The sequence below is a fragment of the Sphaeramia orbicularis genome, chromosome 12, assembly GCF_902148855.1.
Source record: "Sphaeramia orbicularis chromosome 12, fSphaOr1.1, whole genome shotgun sequence".
Lineage (NCBI taxonomy): Eukaryota > Metazoa > Chordata > Actinopteri > Kurtiformes > Apogonidae > Sphaeramia > Sphaeramia orbicularis.
The window spans coordinates 25,127,149-25,146,192 of record NC_043968.1 but is presented as its reverse complement, the minus strand read 5'-3'; the positions used below and the strand labels follow the sequence as shown (position 1 = coordinate 25,146,192).

Genomic DNA, 19,044 nt, shown 5'->3' with positions numbered 1-19,044 from the left:
AAGAAAAGAAGGAAAGAAAGAAATAGAGATAGAGAAAGAGAAAAAGAGAAAGAAAGGAAGAAAAAGAGAGAAAGAGAAAGAAAGAAAGAAAGAAAGAAAGAAAGAAAGAAAGAAAGAGAAAGAGAAAGAGAGAGAAAGAAAGAAAGACAGAAAGAAAGAAAGAAAGAAAGAAAGAAAGAAAGAATGGAAGGGAGGGAGAGAGAGGGAGAGAGAGAAAGAAATAACAAAAGAAAGAAAGAAAGAAAGAAAGAAAGAGACGGAGGGAGAGAGAGGGAGAGAGAGAGAAAGAAATAATAAAAGAAAGGAAGAAACAAACAAACAAAAAACAAAGAAAGAAAAAGAGAGAGAAAGAAAGAAAGGGAGGGAGAGAGAGAGAAAGAAATAACAAAAGAAAGAAAGAAAGAAAGAGACGGAGGGAGAGAGAGAGGGAGAGAGAGAGAGAGAGAAAGAAATAACAAAAGAAAGAAAGAAAGAAAAACAAAAAACAAAGAAAGAAAGAAAGAAAGAAAGGGAGGGAGAGAGAGAGGGAGAGAGAGAGAAAGAAATAACAAAAGAAAGAAAGAAAGAAAGAGACGAGGGAGAGAGAGAGGGAGAGAAAGAAATAACAAAAGACAGAAAGAAAGAAACAAACAAGCAAAAAACAAAGAAAGAAAGAAAGAAAGAAAGAAAGAAAGAAAGAAAGACAGAAAAACAGACCCAGTCCTCCGCTTTGAGGTCTGATGCGTTGTCAGCGTCCATGCTTCAGTCTCCGCCCACAGTGGAAACAGTGTGGACGTTCAACACCACACTGATGACAGATACTCACCATTCTTGGGAAATCTTCCAACCAATTTCACGCCTCTAAACCATAAAGTCTTACAGTATGTCATCATGTTTTGGATGTTACAAATCACCCCACACGGACACAAAGACTGTATTCTTGCGTTGTCGTTTTTCTGCCGTGTTATGTAACAGCAGGTCAACATCAGCTGTCTACGCGCCGGCATTCATGACCTTTCCGTCTATGGTCCTTTATAATCACGCTGTGAAAGAGATGTTTGCCACTGTCATGAGTGGAATTGTAGTAAAGAAGACACAATAGTGTAGTGTGATGACGCTGACACAAAGACGCAGCACTGGCCTCTTTCCGTCTGTCTTCTGCACATGTGACCTCATCTGACTAGAATTAATAACTGCTAATTGGTCATGAGTGGCTTTTCCATTTCTGAGTAGATGATATGATTTCTATTGTCCACTTTCTCCACTTTGTTCTTGATTGTTCTGGTGTTTCTGGAGAATATGGATGACTGTAACAAATCAGCTTTATCCATGTAAATGTCAAAGTTTACGCAGATGATTCCCCCTTATACTGAAAAAACTGACCCTGAAAAACAAATTCATCTATGAAAGGTCTAGTAAACTGTACTAAAGTCATACCTTTATTTCAACACGCTGAATGCTAAATGCAGACCCTACAAACAATAGACCATTACTAGATTCAGTAGCGGCTGCTCGTCTTTCAGACAGGGGAAGCTCATTGTCGGCTTACATAAAAAAAAAATAAAAAAAAAAGTCAAGTTATTTAAACATAAATTCGGCCCTCCGTTCCTTTTTAAGAAAATGGTCAGTGACCTTATCGTACCTACTAAACAAGAAAACGTTGAAATTATGTTAAATTGAAATAAGAAAGTACCTTGAGTGTGTTTTATTCACAGTGCAAGAAATGAACAAGTAATTTCCTAGTGGTTTCTCTCGATTTCACAGCAGAATGTGCGACGGTATTAATCTGAACTGTGTCAGTGAAGGAGTAGATCTCAAAATAGCTGTCAATCAAACGGGATTCAGCCTTTCGACTGATCCTCCAATCAGCACGTGGAAGTCCGGCGTCCAGCCCAGCTGAGCTCCGCCCACAGCTCCATTCACCCCCAGAGAACCCGAGCGTCCGGGGGCAGGACAACATCTTGGCATTTATCCAATTACCGTCCAGTTTTGAGGCAATGAAAAAAACTGTTCCACTCAGTCCCAGTGAAGTGCATGGACGCTGAGTGTCTACAGGTAAATGCACTGAGCAGAGATCGTATGAGAAAACAGCGCAACGGGAATGTATGAGAAGTGAACAACATCGAGTCCGTTGATTTATGTTAAAGCTGATTGTGAACGAAACTCGTCTGTGAGATGAACATTTTTTAACACATTTGTATTCAATGAAATGTCAACACAACCATATTTGACCATTTAATTTCCGTAATTTTAGGGGAAGCCGAACTTCCCTCGCAGTCTATGAGAAATGGCCTCTGACTAGATTTGAAGATATTACAAATATTGCAGAGAGGAAACCACTCTACATTTTAACATTTGAGCTTCCAAGTTAAATATAGCGAAATAGCCAAGAAAAATGAAAAAATCCTTTATAATGAATTCACCTTTGACATAGGAGCCACAGTGATAGTCAGAAGGTGTTGATACAGAGCTTGATATATATGCTAAGGTCAAAGTTTTAGACTTTCACAAGACAAAATGATGCTGTTTTATCCACTCTAACAAATCCCCAAAGCTAAATTCCTGGGAAGTAAAAATAGGACTGATCTAAATGTCTTCTTGGACATGCACCAGCTACTTCTCTGACAGTCCAATGAAGAAAAATTAACCAAAATAAAACAACAACAGTGTGTGTAAAAAGTGCATGCATTTGCATCTTTGTAAAACAAGAGGAGGATTTGTGATAAATATCACAAAAAAGTAGATGAAAGAATTAACAACCTGTTAAATTCCAGTATTATTGTTCTGTGTACGCAAAATATTTACAGCTTTTATGGGTGTGAGTTTGTATAGGTGCGGTTGTGTTTTTACCGGCAGACAGTGATGTCTCCGTGTTCAGAGTTCTGCGGCGCTGTACCCTGCTTAAAGTTAGACACGTTGAAGTAGGAAAGTGTGTGGTCGATGAAGCCGTGCATGGTGCCGGTCTGGCTGTACATGTACTGGTAGACGAGTCGAGGAATGAAGTCTGAGGTGAATGAGATGACGAAGGCCTCCAGAGAGAAACAGAAAGAGAGATAGGAACAAGCAATTAGCCAAAGCATGATAATTACCCTAAAAAACTAATAATTTTACAGTTAGGTTTTGTTACATTTGGAGAAAGAGATGCATGAGGTTAAACAGTTAAATTCATGTGTGTAAAAGCACCTGGACAGTTCGGATAAAGTACATACCGTTCTAGGAAAAAAACAAAACAAAAACTGAATACCTGAAGACCATTAAAAAGTTTCTGGAAAGTCAGCACGAAAAAGATGGATGGTCATTAAACAAGTGTGCTGTGCTTGCATTTTTGTGCAAAGAGTGGCCTAAACTACACAAAAGCAATGTGAAGAAGAAACATTAAAGCTGATCTGGAGAATCAGGGAAACATTTGTATTAGTATAATGTTGATAAATTTATATGAACTTATTTTCTGTGCATTATTCAAGGTCAGAAAACACTGCATTGTTTGTCATTTTGTGTGAATAAATGCCCTAAATTACAATATTTTTAATAATGACAACAGTTAGTAAAAATGTTCATCGTAATCAAACACATGCATAAAACCATAACATATTAACCCATAAACACCCAAACCATCTACTGATCTAAACTGGTTAATACCTGCTGATACATTAATCCTATCAACGCACGTAAATAATTGGTGTAAAATGCAGTTCTTCATCTTTTCATGGTCATCAGATATGACCCATATGGACGTTCAGAGGCTCTGTAGTTACCGTGGAAACACTGTCATCTTCTACAACATTGATTCACCAGTAAAACCCATGGAGTTGGATCAGTGCCAGTGGATGGACACACTGGGTTTATGTTCAGTTCATGATATCTTTGCTGAAAAACTCACTTTTTCTTCAGTTTTCTCTGTTTGTGATTCAATAACTATCAACTTTAATCTAAACTTTTATGAAGATCAACATGATTAATGAATTAAATATGGAAAATACATGATTTACACAGAAATAAAACACAAAATGAGCAGGATAATATTATAATAAATAGTGATAAATCACTTAAGAAAGGTAAATTTTTCTTCCTGTCTTTTCTTTGCGCTTGTGTGTTGTATGTTACTGCGGTTAACTGTGAAATTTCCCCATGGTGGGATCAATAAAATCTTATCTTATCTTATCTTATCTTATCTTATCTTATCTTATCTTATCTTATCTTAAACATAGAGAAAAATTCCTTTGGGAACTGACACAAAAGTAGCACTGGGTCTTTATGGGTTAAAACCAGTGGTCACTTAATTCTTTCCAGAACTGTATGTCAGAAACTGGATACTTTGTGTGAAACATCGCTGTGTGTTCATTCAGCAGTAACTGAAACAGTCTGATGAATTTTCTAATGAAGTGATAGATGTAAAATCCATCCACTCGTGGGGTGTTTTGCCACTAATGTTCCTCTGTGAACACTCGTAGTCTTCCACTGTGGACACTGGGGCGGCTAATGCTCACCATGAATAATAACTCCCATTTTTGGGAATCCTCCATAAATCTGTTCAGTATTAAATGTAAACGGGAAAGGATTTGGTCTGCAGGCCTGAGACAAATCCTAGGCAAAACTTCAGTGAACTATCAAACACACTCAGACACACACATTGACCTCCATATATTATTATGTGTGAGTGTGTTGGACAACTCTGACATCTCATAAAAACATGCCATCACAGAGAAAACAAAGAGGACTTATCTGTATTAATATGAATACTTTTCAGTGGGAGAGATAAGTAAGTGTAAGTCTGTACTGGGCACTTCTGTACTGGTCAGCACTGGTTCAGTGTTGTCATGAGTTAACCATTTAGACGGTAACGATCTGAACCGAAAGCACAAAAGTGGTGTTGCATTCTCACTTTCAATTTTGAGTTTCGACGTGCATTTTGGGGGAAAATCTGCATGCAGATGGATGTGCAAAAATGTGTGAAATGTCCTATTTATAAATGTAGTATGTACGCCCGGGGGCATCACCACCACCAAGACCAAGCCCCTGGGTAGAACCTTTCCAGTTCTCTTCTTGTTCTCTCCTAATGCAAAATACAGGGTGTCCCATAAGTCTCCATACATAGGAGATATAATACATTCCATACATACATGGTTCTAACATGTATTTCTTTATATTTCAGATAACCCAAAGAATGCATTTGAATAAAGAGCAACAAACTGAAATCATCCTGATGGCCGGTTCAGCAAGCAGTCGTATGGTTGCAAGCGTATTTAACAGAAAACATGGGACGAGTATCACACACGACACTGTGGCAAAACTTATTGTCAAGTTCAAAAAAACAGGAAGTGTTTTGGATCAATTTGTTCCCGACAAAATGGCAGTCATATAGAGCATATTATATAAATAAAAATGGTTTATGTCAAGAAACATTTATTTTTCCTATGTATGGAGACTTATGGGACACCCTGTACAATCACAAAACAGGAAACAGAACACTACTCACTATAAAGATTTGTGATAATTGCTGAAATGACTCTTGGATGTAAATTAGAGCGGCTAGGGGAACTTGAAGGTCTGTCGCAGGGAAATAATCTGACATGTTATTGTTTTCCTTTACTGGTGTGTGCCTGTGATGTAAAGTGTACATAACATGAAAACACAGTTTTGTGTTTTCAACCCTTTAGATGGTGACGCAAAAGTGGAGTGTTTTTCACAGTCATTTCCACTCTGGAAGGTGGTTTCACTTTTTTGCGTTTTCAACCCCCCAAAATGCCATTGCCGTCTAAACAAAAGGCACATCTGATAAAAACATTTTTTCGTTTCCACCTGAGAGTGTTGTCGTGTAAACTGGGCCTTGGGTTAACCTTTGACCGTCTGTCATGTCAAAACTAAACTAGAAATGAAAAGTGACATTAGCTGAATTACTATGAGGGGTTGATTAGTTTCTTTGGTAGTTTTGTAAGAACATTATCTGAAAAATACTGAATGATTTTCTAATTTTGCAAAGAGAATAATGAAAAACAGCATGATGGACGACAGATACTACAGTAAACTACGTTACTACTCCTATAACTAAAACTGTACACAGTTTGGTGAAAAAATATGTAATAGTTTTCCAGTTATGCTCTGGACACAAAATGATGAGGGACAGAAAGACATGCTTAAGGACCTGATAATATTATGACTCATGATATTAAAACTAAGCTAAATATGCAGTTTAGAAACATTAAATGTTACAGTGGTTCTGACAGATGATACATAATCAATGAAATAAGTCTAAGTGATGAAGGAACAGCCCCAATGTTTAAAGTTTAAAGCATATAAGTGCAATTACTGCAGCTTTCATCATTTTTAATATGATTAGGTTTTAGTATTCACTTATTCTCCCCCACACACAGATTCACACACAGACACAGAGAGCTCATGGACTGCTCTAGCCACTAAACTGAACTGTCACTTTAATTTGCATCTTGTCTTGTCACTTTCAACTCATCTGTCACTTTACTGATGCTGCTTTATTGTTTTATAATATTCTTTCAAACCCCTGCTGTTTATAGTCACATTGTATGTTTATAGTAATATTCTATTTTTTCTATTTTACTTTATATTTTTCTGCTATGTTCCTTGTGACACCATGGGCCTTACATTGTTGTTATTTCAGTTTTCCTTTCTGTCCTGTACATATGGAAAAACTGACAAATAAAGCTAACTTTGACTTTGACTTATTCCTGCACCATACTATAAATTTCCCTCAAAGTTTGACCTGGTAACTCACTGAAATGCATTAGAGAGGCTGCAGTGGCTAAAATATGGGCCAGTAATTGTCCTATTATTTCACACTAGTGACATTACTGTCTCATAATGTAGGTCATAATTATTAACAGCTATTTTATTAAGAGTTAGGTTGCACGCTGGTCCTTGATACATTTAATTCGTAGTGCACAGAGGGGGAAAAAAAGTTTATTGTGCCAGGATGTCCTTCATTAATAATATAGTAAGCACATTATTAAATGTAAGACACTGAAAATAATACTTACATTTATAATGACTGAGAATTTCCCCATTCCACTCAGTATGTTGTACCATACACCTGTAGAAAGAGGGATGAGAGGAGAAAGATGAGAAGAAGAAACAAAGACAACAACCTATACAGGGTTATTTTACACTTAGACTAACATACAAATAAATATACAAATGCATGCCCGGATTGGAGAAACATCTGCTGTTCTTTTTGTTTGTTTGTTTTGTTTGTTTTTGTGAAAATTTTAAATCTAATCTAATCTAAAATTTTCTTTTGACAGACTACGAACACAACCATTATGCATCAGACTGTAATCTTTAAATTTCCTTCTTTTTTCATGATACAAGTCAGTCTAACTGTGTGCCCCCTTTTCTTTTTCTTTTTTCTTTTCTTTTCTTTTCTTTTCTTTTCTTTATTCATTTATTTTTCCTTCTCTCTCAGTCTTTGGGTGGGTGGGTAGGGTTTGATGTTTGTGTGTGTAGTTCTGCCTTGGACTAGTTCATATGCCCTACACCACAGGTGTCAAACATGCGGCCCGGGAGCCAAAGGGTTCAATCTGGCCCATAGGATGAATTTGTGAAATGCAAAAACTATACTGAAGATATTAACAATCAATAGTGTAAAAATCATTTTACACACACATATAAACCAGTTAGATCTCACTTGGGTCAGACCAGAAAACACTGTCGTAATAACCTATAAATAATGACAACTGCAGATTTTATCTTTGTTTTAGTGTAAAAAAAAAAAAGTAACTTTACATGAAAATGTTTAGATTAACAAACTATCCAAAAAATGTGAATAACCTGAAGAAATATGAACAACGTGAAATGTCTTGAGAAAAGCAAATGTAATTTTATCAATATTATGTGTATTTGTAATTGTAATGCAAGTTGTAATGCACATGTGCAAATGATAAAGTGATAAACTGATGCAGAATATTGTTAAAACTGCACTTGTTTTTCTTTAGACATTTCAAGTTGTTCATGTTATTCGGATTTTTTAGGAAATCATGTAGATATAAACGTTATCATAATGTAATTTTACTTTTTTCACTTGTATTTTTTTACTGGACCGGCCCGCTTGAGATCATATTGGGGTGAATGTGGCCCCTGAACTAAAATGAGTTTGACACCCCTGTCCTATGTTGATGTAGATGCTTATTTAAAAACTGAAACATAAAGTCTTTTTACAGGATTCTCCAGCCTGACAAGAAGAAAGTATTATAAGTACTGCTATCGCCCATGCATAGGATATATTGTGTGTATTGTATGTAATGTACTGACCGTTAAGGACTCAAGTCAAATCTAAAACAAATGAACAGTTTACATGTAAACCACAGTATAACAACTACAACTAAGACTTGATAGTTCTCTAGCCCTTTCATGCACGAATTATGAGAACCTGAATCAAAATTTTTTCCTGAGTGTTTTTATTCCTCTTTAGGCATGAAAAAAAACAATGCGATTGAAAATTTTCTTCTGAAAAATAAATAAATTAAAAAAATAATAATAAAAATAATTTAAAAAATGTGAAAAATACATTAAAAAAAAGATCTTATGAACCAATTTTTCATGAAGTTGCAAAAATGTCCACTCTGCTGTACACCACATGTTTAATTTTTGACGCACAGAAACATGTATTTACTGATAAATTGTGGGAAATCTATGGGGAGGGCTTCTGATTCTGGTGGTTTATGCTCAGGAGAGATCTACAAAATATTACCAATTCATGTCAGAAAAGATATGTAGTGTCTTAAAACTGTAATAAAGATATGTGTAAAAAAAAACAAAAAAAACAAAAAGAACAACAAAATCCATGAATATACAAGGGAACAGCTGTAGAATAGCTGTCCACTGTAGTGACCAGTATGCATGAAAGGGTTAAATACACAAGTCAGCACAATGATGCAAAGATTTATTATCAAAGTTTGTGTTATCCAATAGTGGACGTAACAAACAAAGGGATATTTATGGGTGAGTTTTGATATAGGCTTGTCTCTGATATGTGAGACATATCAGCTTACCAATATCCTTAGCACGTGTAGCAACAGGCCTGCGTAGCTCTGTAACAAACTTCTTGGCATCCAGTCTAATCTCGATGACATTATTCAGTAGGGCGAAGAGAGGAGCCAGAGGGAACGATGCCACAAACAGCGAGACGAAACCGAACTGGATGACTGCAGGAGAAAGAGAAATGATCACTGAAGATTCTGTAGGTGTAACACTGTTGAACGTCATCACAGACTGATAATTACTTATAGCAATTTCATTTGCACGTTCCTACTCCAGGGCACAGTTTTAACAAAGGGCTACGTTGCCGAAAACCAAATCAGACGTTTGTGATGCTCAGGTTTACGTCACTGTAATATAATTTAAGGCAAACATTACTAACGTCCTGTAACTACTTTGCAGCAAAGTTCACAGACAGTGGCAGTGGAAGGTCATTAGTTTATCCTGTCTATAACTGTTTTTATCTACGGCATAAAAATACACCCCTTAAAATTCCATGGAATGTTTTCAAGACCCAAGATGATGTCTGTTGATATCTATCCAATTAGCGGTCAGATACAGACATTCTGTTTAATAGCAGAAAATAAAAATACATAAAAAAAAAAAAGACGTGACTCATGAATACAGCCACGAGTCGACTGAAGTAAATTATGTAAAAAAAAAAAAAGACTGGCCTTCTAACATTACATTTAGAGACTGAATTTCTGCACAGCACAGGAATAGTGATCAGTGTAAAGTAACATTCTTTTTTTTTTTTGTAACTTAAATCTTTATGAAGTTTTATATAGAACTGTAACAGTATCCCAAAATAAAAAGACAAAGACAAACAAAAGAAACCCCAGAAAACTAAATAAATAACTAAATAAATGAATAAAAATAAAATAAAATAAAATGAAATAAATAAATAAATATAATGAACAGACAAACTAGAGCACAAATAAGTACAAATGAATACATTGTGCCCGGGTAGCAACAGTCAGTCTATTGATTTTGTGTAAATATAGTCCATTTATTCCACTTTATGGAAGGCACGGTGGTCAAGTGGTAAGGCGTTGGTCTCATAAACTAAAGTAACATTCTTAGATTTTTCTTGTATATAAAACTTTTATGTAAATGAAAGTGATTATTTTCTGCAGAGTCCAAGCTGTAATTATTCCTTGTTTGTTGTAAGGAAAAACAGGAAATCTACACTAATCTCTCTTTTGTCGTGACATCAGGAAAAAATATGTGTAAAGTCAAAGGATTACAATCATTCCAGACGTACATAGATCAGCAGTTTCTGTCAACTGGTGATGGACAACTCCTACTTTGACTCCCATCCAGTTATCAGGACGCTGTCAGATTGACATCAGTGAACGGTCATTTGTCAGGAGTCACTCTGCCCAAGTTCGCTCTCTTGTTCAGATGATGCCTTTTAAGGTTAAACGCTGCAGTGCGCCGGCTACACCAGACTTTTTTATGATTAGACAGAGAGTGGAAATATGTGTGTATCTATGCTGTATGTGTGTTATGTAAGTCAGGCTGATTAGATAACTCAGAGACAAAAATCTGTGACTAATTATGAAAACTAAGCTTAATCAGAAATATTCACCTCCACTCACTCCTGTTTGTCGGTCTATCATCAGGATTAAGCAAAAACTACTGCAATGACTTTTTGGGAAACTTAGAACGATCGGACACGAGCCAAGGACTGAATTCCTTAAACTGGAGCAGATCCATAACAAGGGGCGGAGCTACGACTTGTTTTTCACTTTCCCTGACATTGGAGACAAAGGTATTCTGACTAAAGATGAAAGATTCCAATGTTGGCTGTTTCCCCTTCTGATGAAAACATAATAACATCACCTAAACTGCAGCTGACTAGTTGAAGCTTTGGACATTTTTATCACTCTGAACCAATGGTATCTGTTCTCCAACGTCACTGAACATTCAACAGGTGACCTTGTAGATCAGCAGAGTGGATTTTTTAGTTACAATATGACACATTAGTGACATGTTTTTTGGTTATTTTAGGTTTTGAGAATACAGAAATGGAAAAAAAAAACATAAAAATGTCTGTGTCTTTGGCCCCATGACAGACTGTAGAGCTGTTCTAACTTGGCCTTACCTGTCTCAACACCTTAGGCTGACACGTAGCTCACTAAACAATTATGCCGTTAAATTTTAAAATTACTGTTTTGTGTTGTAATTTGCTTCTCTGTGAATAAGATGGTAGAGATCTTCACAGTATTTGTCGTTCAAATTCCATTCAAACCAACATAAAGCCAATGTAGAAGCCTGTGACCATCAGTGGATCATCCTCACTGTGTTGTTCTGTGTGTTTTTAGGATGTTTTGCATTTCTGTCTACTGTCTTTTTAGGATGTCTTTTACGATGTTTTGCCTTTTTGTCAACTGTCTTTCTTGCCACCTGCCTAGGGACTACAGATGGAAATTAGCACTGCTGCTACAATCTGGCATATTTACAGCTGCCATTATTGTAGACGTTCATTAATATGCACTGTCCCTATTAAATAAATTAAATAAATAAAAAATAAAAATCTTATAGTTGCAGTCAAAAACCAACTAATATCCTCCTTAGACCCAGCAATGCTTTTTTGTCCTCTGCAGGGGACAAAAGTTTGACAGTTTTACTTAAAAAATTCTGTCCATTGCAAAAGACATTCCATTAAAAAAACAATAAATAAATTAAAGTAATTTTAAAAACGTATCTGAAAAAAACTATTGCATTACACGGTTTCCAATCAAGACAATTGTTTAATGTAAAAGCTAAAATTTTCACTTTCCTAGGTCTCAGGAGGATATACAGGGGTCCTTTATTTGAAACCATCTTTAAATTATCAGTCCTTTAATTAGATCTCAGGTCAGTTAGGAGGTTTGATGTCTTCTGTATCAGATTTTGATTGACAGGTTTGTATGACAGCCCACCCACCTGCTGAGTTAAACTTTCTGAGTTTATTTTTATTTAAAAATAAAATACTCAGCATCATCTAGTTGTGGTTAATATAAAACCATAACATAACTTTGCTATGCAGTGCTTTATGACGTCAGCACTCTCTAACCCTTCATACTTTTGCAGCTCTACCCAAGTTGTTCAAATATGGTCACTTCCAGCTCCAAAAACCCAACATGCATGGCGACAGAAAAAATTAGCGCTATGAACAGTAGTTGAGGTTTGGGTCGACCAACTTTGTTTTGTCTTCAGGCCCTGAAAGTTCACAGGTTACAGCAGCTTTAATACATTAACATTTTCCTATTAGTAGACTGCTTTTTTTTTTTTTTTTTTTTTTTTTAATATGTAGAAGTGACATTTAGTGAAAAAGAAGCTGATCTTCACACTAGAGCAGCTGCAAACTCTTTTTTTTTTTTTTTGACTTGATCAATAAATGAAACCATATCTACTTCCTTCCTAAGAAATGTTACAGGGAAACATGAGAAAGACAAAGTATCTGGCCTGACATTGGCTGATGTACAGCTCTGATCAGAGCAGTGGAACATTAGCAGTGTGGGAACGGGGATTTCCAGCGAGATGGAGACTGACGGCTTCACCTCGGGACACCACGCAGAAACAAAGAGCACCGGGGAAGAAAATACGACTGCAGACCGGCAAGCGCTAGAGGGCAAGCTTAGAATAACCTCACTATCTACCTGAGCCGAGGTTGATGGGTTCGAGGCTGGCCCACGCACACGCAGTCACACCGAACATAAACAACACAAACACAAGCCACACACACCCCAACAAACACTAACATACATAATAAATGAGTTGACTTTAACCCAGAGCTGCTGATCTACACACCTTCAACTGTGTGTAACTGAGCTGGTGCATTTTCTTGTATAGTTGTGACATTTTTGTCATTCCTCGCCGTGCCCTGCAGCGACATTAGCCTGGGCTTCATTCTGTTTTTCTCTCTCTCAATTCCAACAGGTTGTTTTTTTTTAACAAGTCAGTAAAAGGAAAAGATAGTAGTGCCCAAACGATACAGGAAGTAGCTATAATGCTGAAATCCATTCATGTAAAAAAAAAAAAAAAAAAAGCTAAATTGTGAATGTTTTCTCTGTGATGAGACGTGGTTCATGTGTCCATTACACCGGTGTGTCTGGTACACTGTCTCCGGTCTGTCATTTAGAGGTTTCTGAGGTTTCCAAACTTGTTTTGCAACCCTTTTACAATGAAACATCCAAAACTATTTTATCAGATTCTTCCTCTTTTTACGTCTTTGACCTTTCAGTACATACAATTTGTTGAGTCATTCACAAACAAATGTTTCTGTGGTCATGCTTGTTGTTCCCTGTTTGCTAAAATACTGCTGTATTCTGACTTTATCCACTGGAAAGAAATACAGCAAAACATCAATTTGTGCTGCTGTAGATATCATTCTTCTTCTAAGACCACTGGGTGACCATCCCTCATTGTTTTTGTTCATGTGTCTTTTTCCTTGTCTTTTATCTTCACTTACTTTATACTGAGAAAGTCCTAAAAAGTTACATGAAGTCAGTGTATTTGCTGTAGGTTTTATTTTTTTTCTTATTCCACTTTAATCTACTTGTAAAATAGAAGTTATGAGCCACTAATTGATCAAGCATTATGGAACAACACTATAGTATTACCTGATAATTTGACTTTCAGACAAAATGTTTAAGATTTAAGATTCTTCTGTATATATTTTTTTCTGATTGTCAAAGCTGAAGCTAAATTTAATCTCCTGAGACCCAGTAAAGCATTTTGTTCACTATGGCGGACAAGAGTTTTACCAAAAAAAATGCTGTCCACTGCAAAAAATAATAACAATTAAAAAAAAAAAAAATTCTGAAAACACAGTTGCATCATGCAGTTCCCAATCAAGTCAATTAGTCAATCTAAAAAAAGCCAAAACTTTAACTTTCCTGGATCTCAGGAGGTTTAAGTGGCTTGACTGTGGCTTCAAAAAGTTCTAAAAATTGTCTTTTTGTAATAATTTCACAAACATCATGAAAGGGAATCTTTTCAACACACATAGATCTTAAATACTCAACAAATCATAAACTGTCATTTTACTGGTCAAACACTATATTGCATTATTAAAGCTATGATTCACTGTTTCACATAAAGTTGGAATAATGTTGCTTTCTGACACATTCCTCTTTTTATTCCTATTTATACACATCAGTAATCAGCTTTGACCACGTCCAATAATTACAAACTGAGTCCCAGTTACACGTTATGTATCAAGAATAAAACATATTGTCACAATTATTTCAAGAAAAAAGATACACCTATTTTATTTTAACTTTATGGTGAAGAGTGTATAATAAAACTACTGAATACAACTTGAAACATGCAAAAGTTTAATCTTCAATTTTCATTCCTCAAGGAAATGTTCAGTTAAACTAGTTCATTAAACACCACTAATTCTCTTTCCACGATAAAGTTATTTAATGTGTTGCTTGTTGTTAAAACCCAAGGGCTGTCTATAGCTGTGTATCTGTGTCTTCAGGCATAAAGACCCTGTAGCTCAGGCTGTTAAATTGCTGTCAGAGTGACTTTCACTCAGACCGTGAATCAGTTCAAATTTATGAGCACATAACTGACTTTTTTCAAAGTGTTTAACCTATGAATGAACTACACAGTCACTTCACTTTAACTGTTTAATTCAATTCATTTCGTAACTTGACTTTTCTTTTTAAAAATCAAGTTATTTCTTTGCATTCATTATTCTTGGTGTTTTTAAGGTTTTATACGTGTATTTTTGTAAACATCACACATGACATATCTTATCTATGATCTTGCCTACCAATGTTTTGGCACATAATTCATCAGCTGATTCAGGATATTTATTTGATTTTCTGCCTTTTTCTTCTGTCCAGTACAATTTGTTCCAACTGCAGTAAACAGTAAAGACTGACTTCACCCAGAGGGGAGGAATTCATTGTAAATAAAGGGGGAAAATGTTCAGATTTTGCTCATCATTTCTCACCGTGGCCTTGGTGCAAAATTGATGACTACTTTCTTTTCATGCAGAGATTAATGTGTTAAAAGACTGGACATTGTTTTATGATAATCACATTTTTTTACAGTCCAACACCCTTAATAATGCAAGAGTTGATAGGGACATTTTTATTAGCATCATAGCATGATTGTCTAAGTCATATTTTTGGCCAAATTATGATATTTGTGTAACTTTACTCTCCTAACACTGCTGCTCCATTTTGCATCACTTGCTATGACTTGAATATAATATGACTTAGGCAATAATCCTGTGAGGTTAACAATATATTATGTGACAGTGTAGATTTGTTGTTTGTTTTTTGATAAGTCAAACTATTCAGACATCTCTTAGGCACTTCCTTCAGACACTAAAGCTCACAGTTCCTCTTCCTTTGCCTTCAAACATTTTAGTATGTTCCTCATAATCACTTTAAAGCATTCGCTAAACATATTGTGGATGTCCTTTGTTATTACTCTCAGACAAATGAAGAACTACAAAAGAAGCCTTAGAAACTGAATTAAACTGAACTAACTCTTAGAAAAAGACCGAAAAAAAGATCAACAAATTTGCTAATAAATGCTCTAAATAATGTAAAAGAGAAATAAGAAATAAACCCAAACTACTTGTTGGCTTTCATATTATTGAATTTTGAACATCTGAATACATTGCTGGGTTTGATTATGCAGGCTGTGAGGGAGAACCTATTTGCTATTACTTAATTTCCAGTGTTTATTTGCTGAGGTTTTGGTGGCTCTTAATCATGCACAAATGTTCGTGTGCTTTATATGTGTTACTGGTCTTTAAATATGGAAAACAATCAAAAACAAATCTGTTTGTCTGTTAAAACAAAAAAAAAAAAAGGAAAAAAAAAAAATTAAAAATACAATTGAAAACCTGATGTCTACAGTATCGCCCTGTCATATTCATCTGGTTAGCGGGACTGAGCCTAAAACTCTAAGAAAAATAAAGACAGGTAATGTCACAGTTAATGTATTCAACAGAGGTCTGCATTACAAGCATGAATGTTCTTTTTCTCGTCATATTAAGAGCTTGTCCACAATAAGCAAACAAATACATCTTAAGTTTTTCAGTTTAGTTTTGCACATTTTGCTCATGTGACTATGTTATTGGTGGTATTCACAGATTACATAACAGCCAGTATAGTTACTCTTTTTCTCAAGGCTGTGTTTCAGTGTGTGTCTGTGTGTACATGCAGACTCACTCATCTCCATGTATTCAGGTGTAAGGCCTTCGAAAGGAGCCAGAGCGTAGTCTAGGTTCCACTGCTGTGGAGGCCTCTCCTCCTGCTTCTCCTGCACCTTTGATTCTTTTTCCTTCAGCGCACGCACAAATTTCTTTAACTTCCTGTTGGGATGAAGAAAACAGGGGTCATTCAAACGTTGTAATATGTTTAATATAAAGACTACTAACAGTGGAGCTATTATTGAAAAAGCAATTTTACTGATGAACACAATCAAAGATGAGGTTTGAAAATAACTTTACCAAATCATAAGCTTCATTATTGAGTTCTATTTAGCAGCCAAACAAACTGACAGCAATACCAGTGTACATCACTGTGGACAGGACAAATTCAAATAATGGTGGATGTATAGATCTATATTCTTGGATACAAATATTCATTTCCCCCTGTATCACACCTGGTGATTTCCACATGTGAGGCTTTATCATTTCTGTGTAAAAGCCTCATGAAACCTGAAGATACCATCAAATCCTGATTTTCTGTGACAGTGACGACAAATGAAACTCTCTGTTTTAACATAAAACCCATTCAGAGTGTGAACGTACACATGTTTATGGACAGTAGCTGTAGAGATTCTAAATGTACAGCTTGTATTTGTGCGTCCAGTATACGAGGGCCGTTCAATAAGTTCATGGCCTCACCCAGAACAGAACAACACAGACTGATAATTTATATTTTATTTTTCAACATAATCTCCATTTACAGCAATGCACTTGGTCCATCGATGTTCAAGCATCACTATCCCATCACGAAAGAATGTAACATCCTGTATTATAACAACCAGTATTTCTGGGTGAGGCCATGAACTTACTGAACGGCCCTCGTACATGTTTATTGTGTATTCCTTTAGCTAATGCTGTTGTATGTATGGAGACATAAAAACAGTAATTTATTACTTCAAGTCATGCCAAGTTTTACAGATCTTAAAATGGTCTGCAAATCAAAGATCAAGAGAAATAAACCAGGCTTGACCCACTTTATTCCATAGAGAGGCTTAGTTCTATCAACTCAATTCTGAATCATGTCCAGTTACTTTTAAGTATGTAAGGATTCTGATTTTGTGCTTTTTCTTTCAATGAACAGGTTTCATCCTCTTAGAAGTCTTACATCTTTGAACAGATATTCTGGCATCAGGTATGTTTTTAACTAGTGAAAACCTCTAATGCACTGGCTTCACTTGGCAGCTCCTAAGGTGCTGCTCCCAGGCACAAATAGTTTGAAATGGATGAAAGTGAAACCCATGTGTAGCTGGTATGAAGAAAGTGTGAGAATATGTGTTACGGCCTGCTGATCCCTGAGGACGTCGTAGAAAAGCCACAGCGTTTGATGGGATTTGCCTAATAGGTCAGGGGTCAAACTCTGCTCATAGCTACAGTAACACTTCAAGTTAACACCAAAAGGCATCTCTTACGGTGATAGTTGTTAGAAGCAGAGTAGACCTTTGACCTTTGGGAGTTGTATATAAAAGCAGAGCTGTTATACAACATGACATAGTGCTGTAAGGTTATGGGAAGAATGTTAATAGGAAGATAAAAGGAAGCAGAATGTGAGAAGTAAACCTGAGTCTCATCTGTGAGAAAGTTGCAGGTCACTGGCTTTTAAGACAAAAGCAAAAATATCCCACCTTGTTTACAACCTGTCATATTGTCTGATTGCCCAGAGGGGAAAAAAATGTAGGCTTAAACAAGCAGAAGGAGAAGTGCAGTCCACTTACGGGATGCCAATCTCAAAGATGTTGTTCTGAATGAGCTGCTTCCCCAACATGATGATGCTAAGCTGAATACACAACTCGATAAGGCAGCCTCCTGGAGCACACTGAGCAAACACACACACAATCCATTATTCATCATCATCTTATGTTTTACTTAAACAACATGAAATAATAACAGAGATACCGACAAACCTCTTCCATCCGATAATCGTTGAAGACATAGACATAACTTCCAGGTCGACCAGCAAACCTGCAAAAAGCAACACAGAGGGGTAGACATAAATAATGAGCAATGACCGACTACTGTTTTCTTTTCTAATAAGTAGTGAAATAAATGGAATGGTCTCAATTTTGAATAATCTTCCACTCACAGAGTTCATATCATGAGTAATAGTCATTAGTGTGAAAAGAACATTTATTTATTTTAGGGCTGTCAAAATTAAACCATTAACTCAGATTAATGCATCATCATGATTAATCTGATTAAAAATGTTAACGCAATTAACCCATCTGCAGCACAAAATAACTCTGAATGTCTCTGGCAACACATTTGGGTCAGTTTGTCCAAGTAGAGTTATTGCTGCGTATGTGCAAATGGACAGTTGATCTGGTAGTGACAGGCAGCAGAACCAACCCATAAACATGGAAGACACTAAACAGCATGTTGGTCCTCTGGATAGAAATATGAGGACAAAAAACCCCCCCGGACAGAACAGTTGACCGACATAAAATACACTGGGTTACAAAAAAATGTTTTTTGCAAGTTGTCTAGGTTTTTTCAACTGAATTAGGACCATTTTGCACCACTAAATCCAAAAATGACATCTGTTTTTCTCAATCAGGTCAGGTTTTTTTGCTAATCTGATTTTGAAAAATTTGATCTTCTCACAAAATTGATTACATTTTTGTGACTTTATCAGTTGATTTTTTTTTATATAGTTCTCACCCAAAATAGGTTTTTAAGAGAAAAAAAATCATTTTCTAACAGGATGTATTTATTAAGTGTTACAAACTGTAGCAGAATATGTCAGGTTTATTTTTGCCATTTCATTCACCTGTAATATTAAAAAAAACATTAATCATGAATTGGCAAAAGTAAAATCTTCAGAACTCGTTTAT

The 19,044-nt window shown here is 35.9% G+C and overlaps 1 protein-coding gene across 2 annotated transcripts in view; it reads right to left on the bottom strand.

The window, feature by feature from the left end:
- Window positions 1-19,044, bottom strand: part of ano2b (anoctamin 2b) — a 101,089-nt gene that overhangs the window by 23,467 nt on the left and 58,578 nt on the right. For both annotated transcript variants that reach the window (XM_030150482.1, XM_030150483.1), the window contains 6 exons: window positions 18,118-18,175; window positions 17,929-18,029; window positions 16,176-16,318; window positions 9,000-9,152; window positions 6,990-7,042; window positions 2,830-3,008 (listed from right to left, as the gene is read on the bottom strand). In XM_030150482.1, the coding sequence (XP_030006342.1) occupies window positions 2,830-3,008; window positions 6,990-7,042; window positions 9,000-9,152; window positions 16,176-16,318; window positions 17,929-18,029; window positions 18,118-18,175 (687 nt within the window). The remainder of the gene's footprint in view (window positions 1-2,829; window positions 3,009-6,989; window positions 7,043-8,999; window positions 9,153-16,175; window positions 16,319-17,928; window positions 18,030-18,117; window positions 18,176-19,044) is intronic.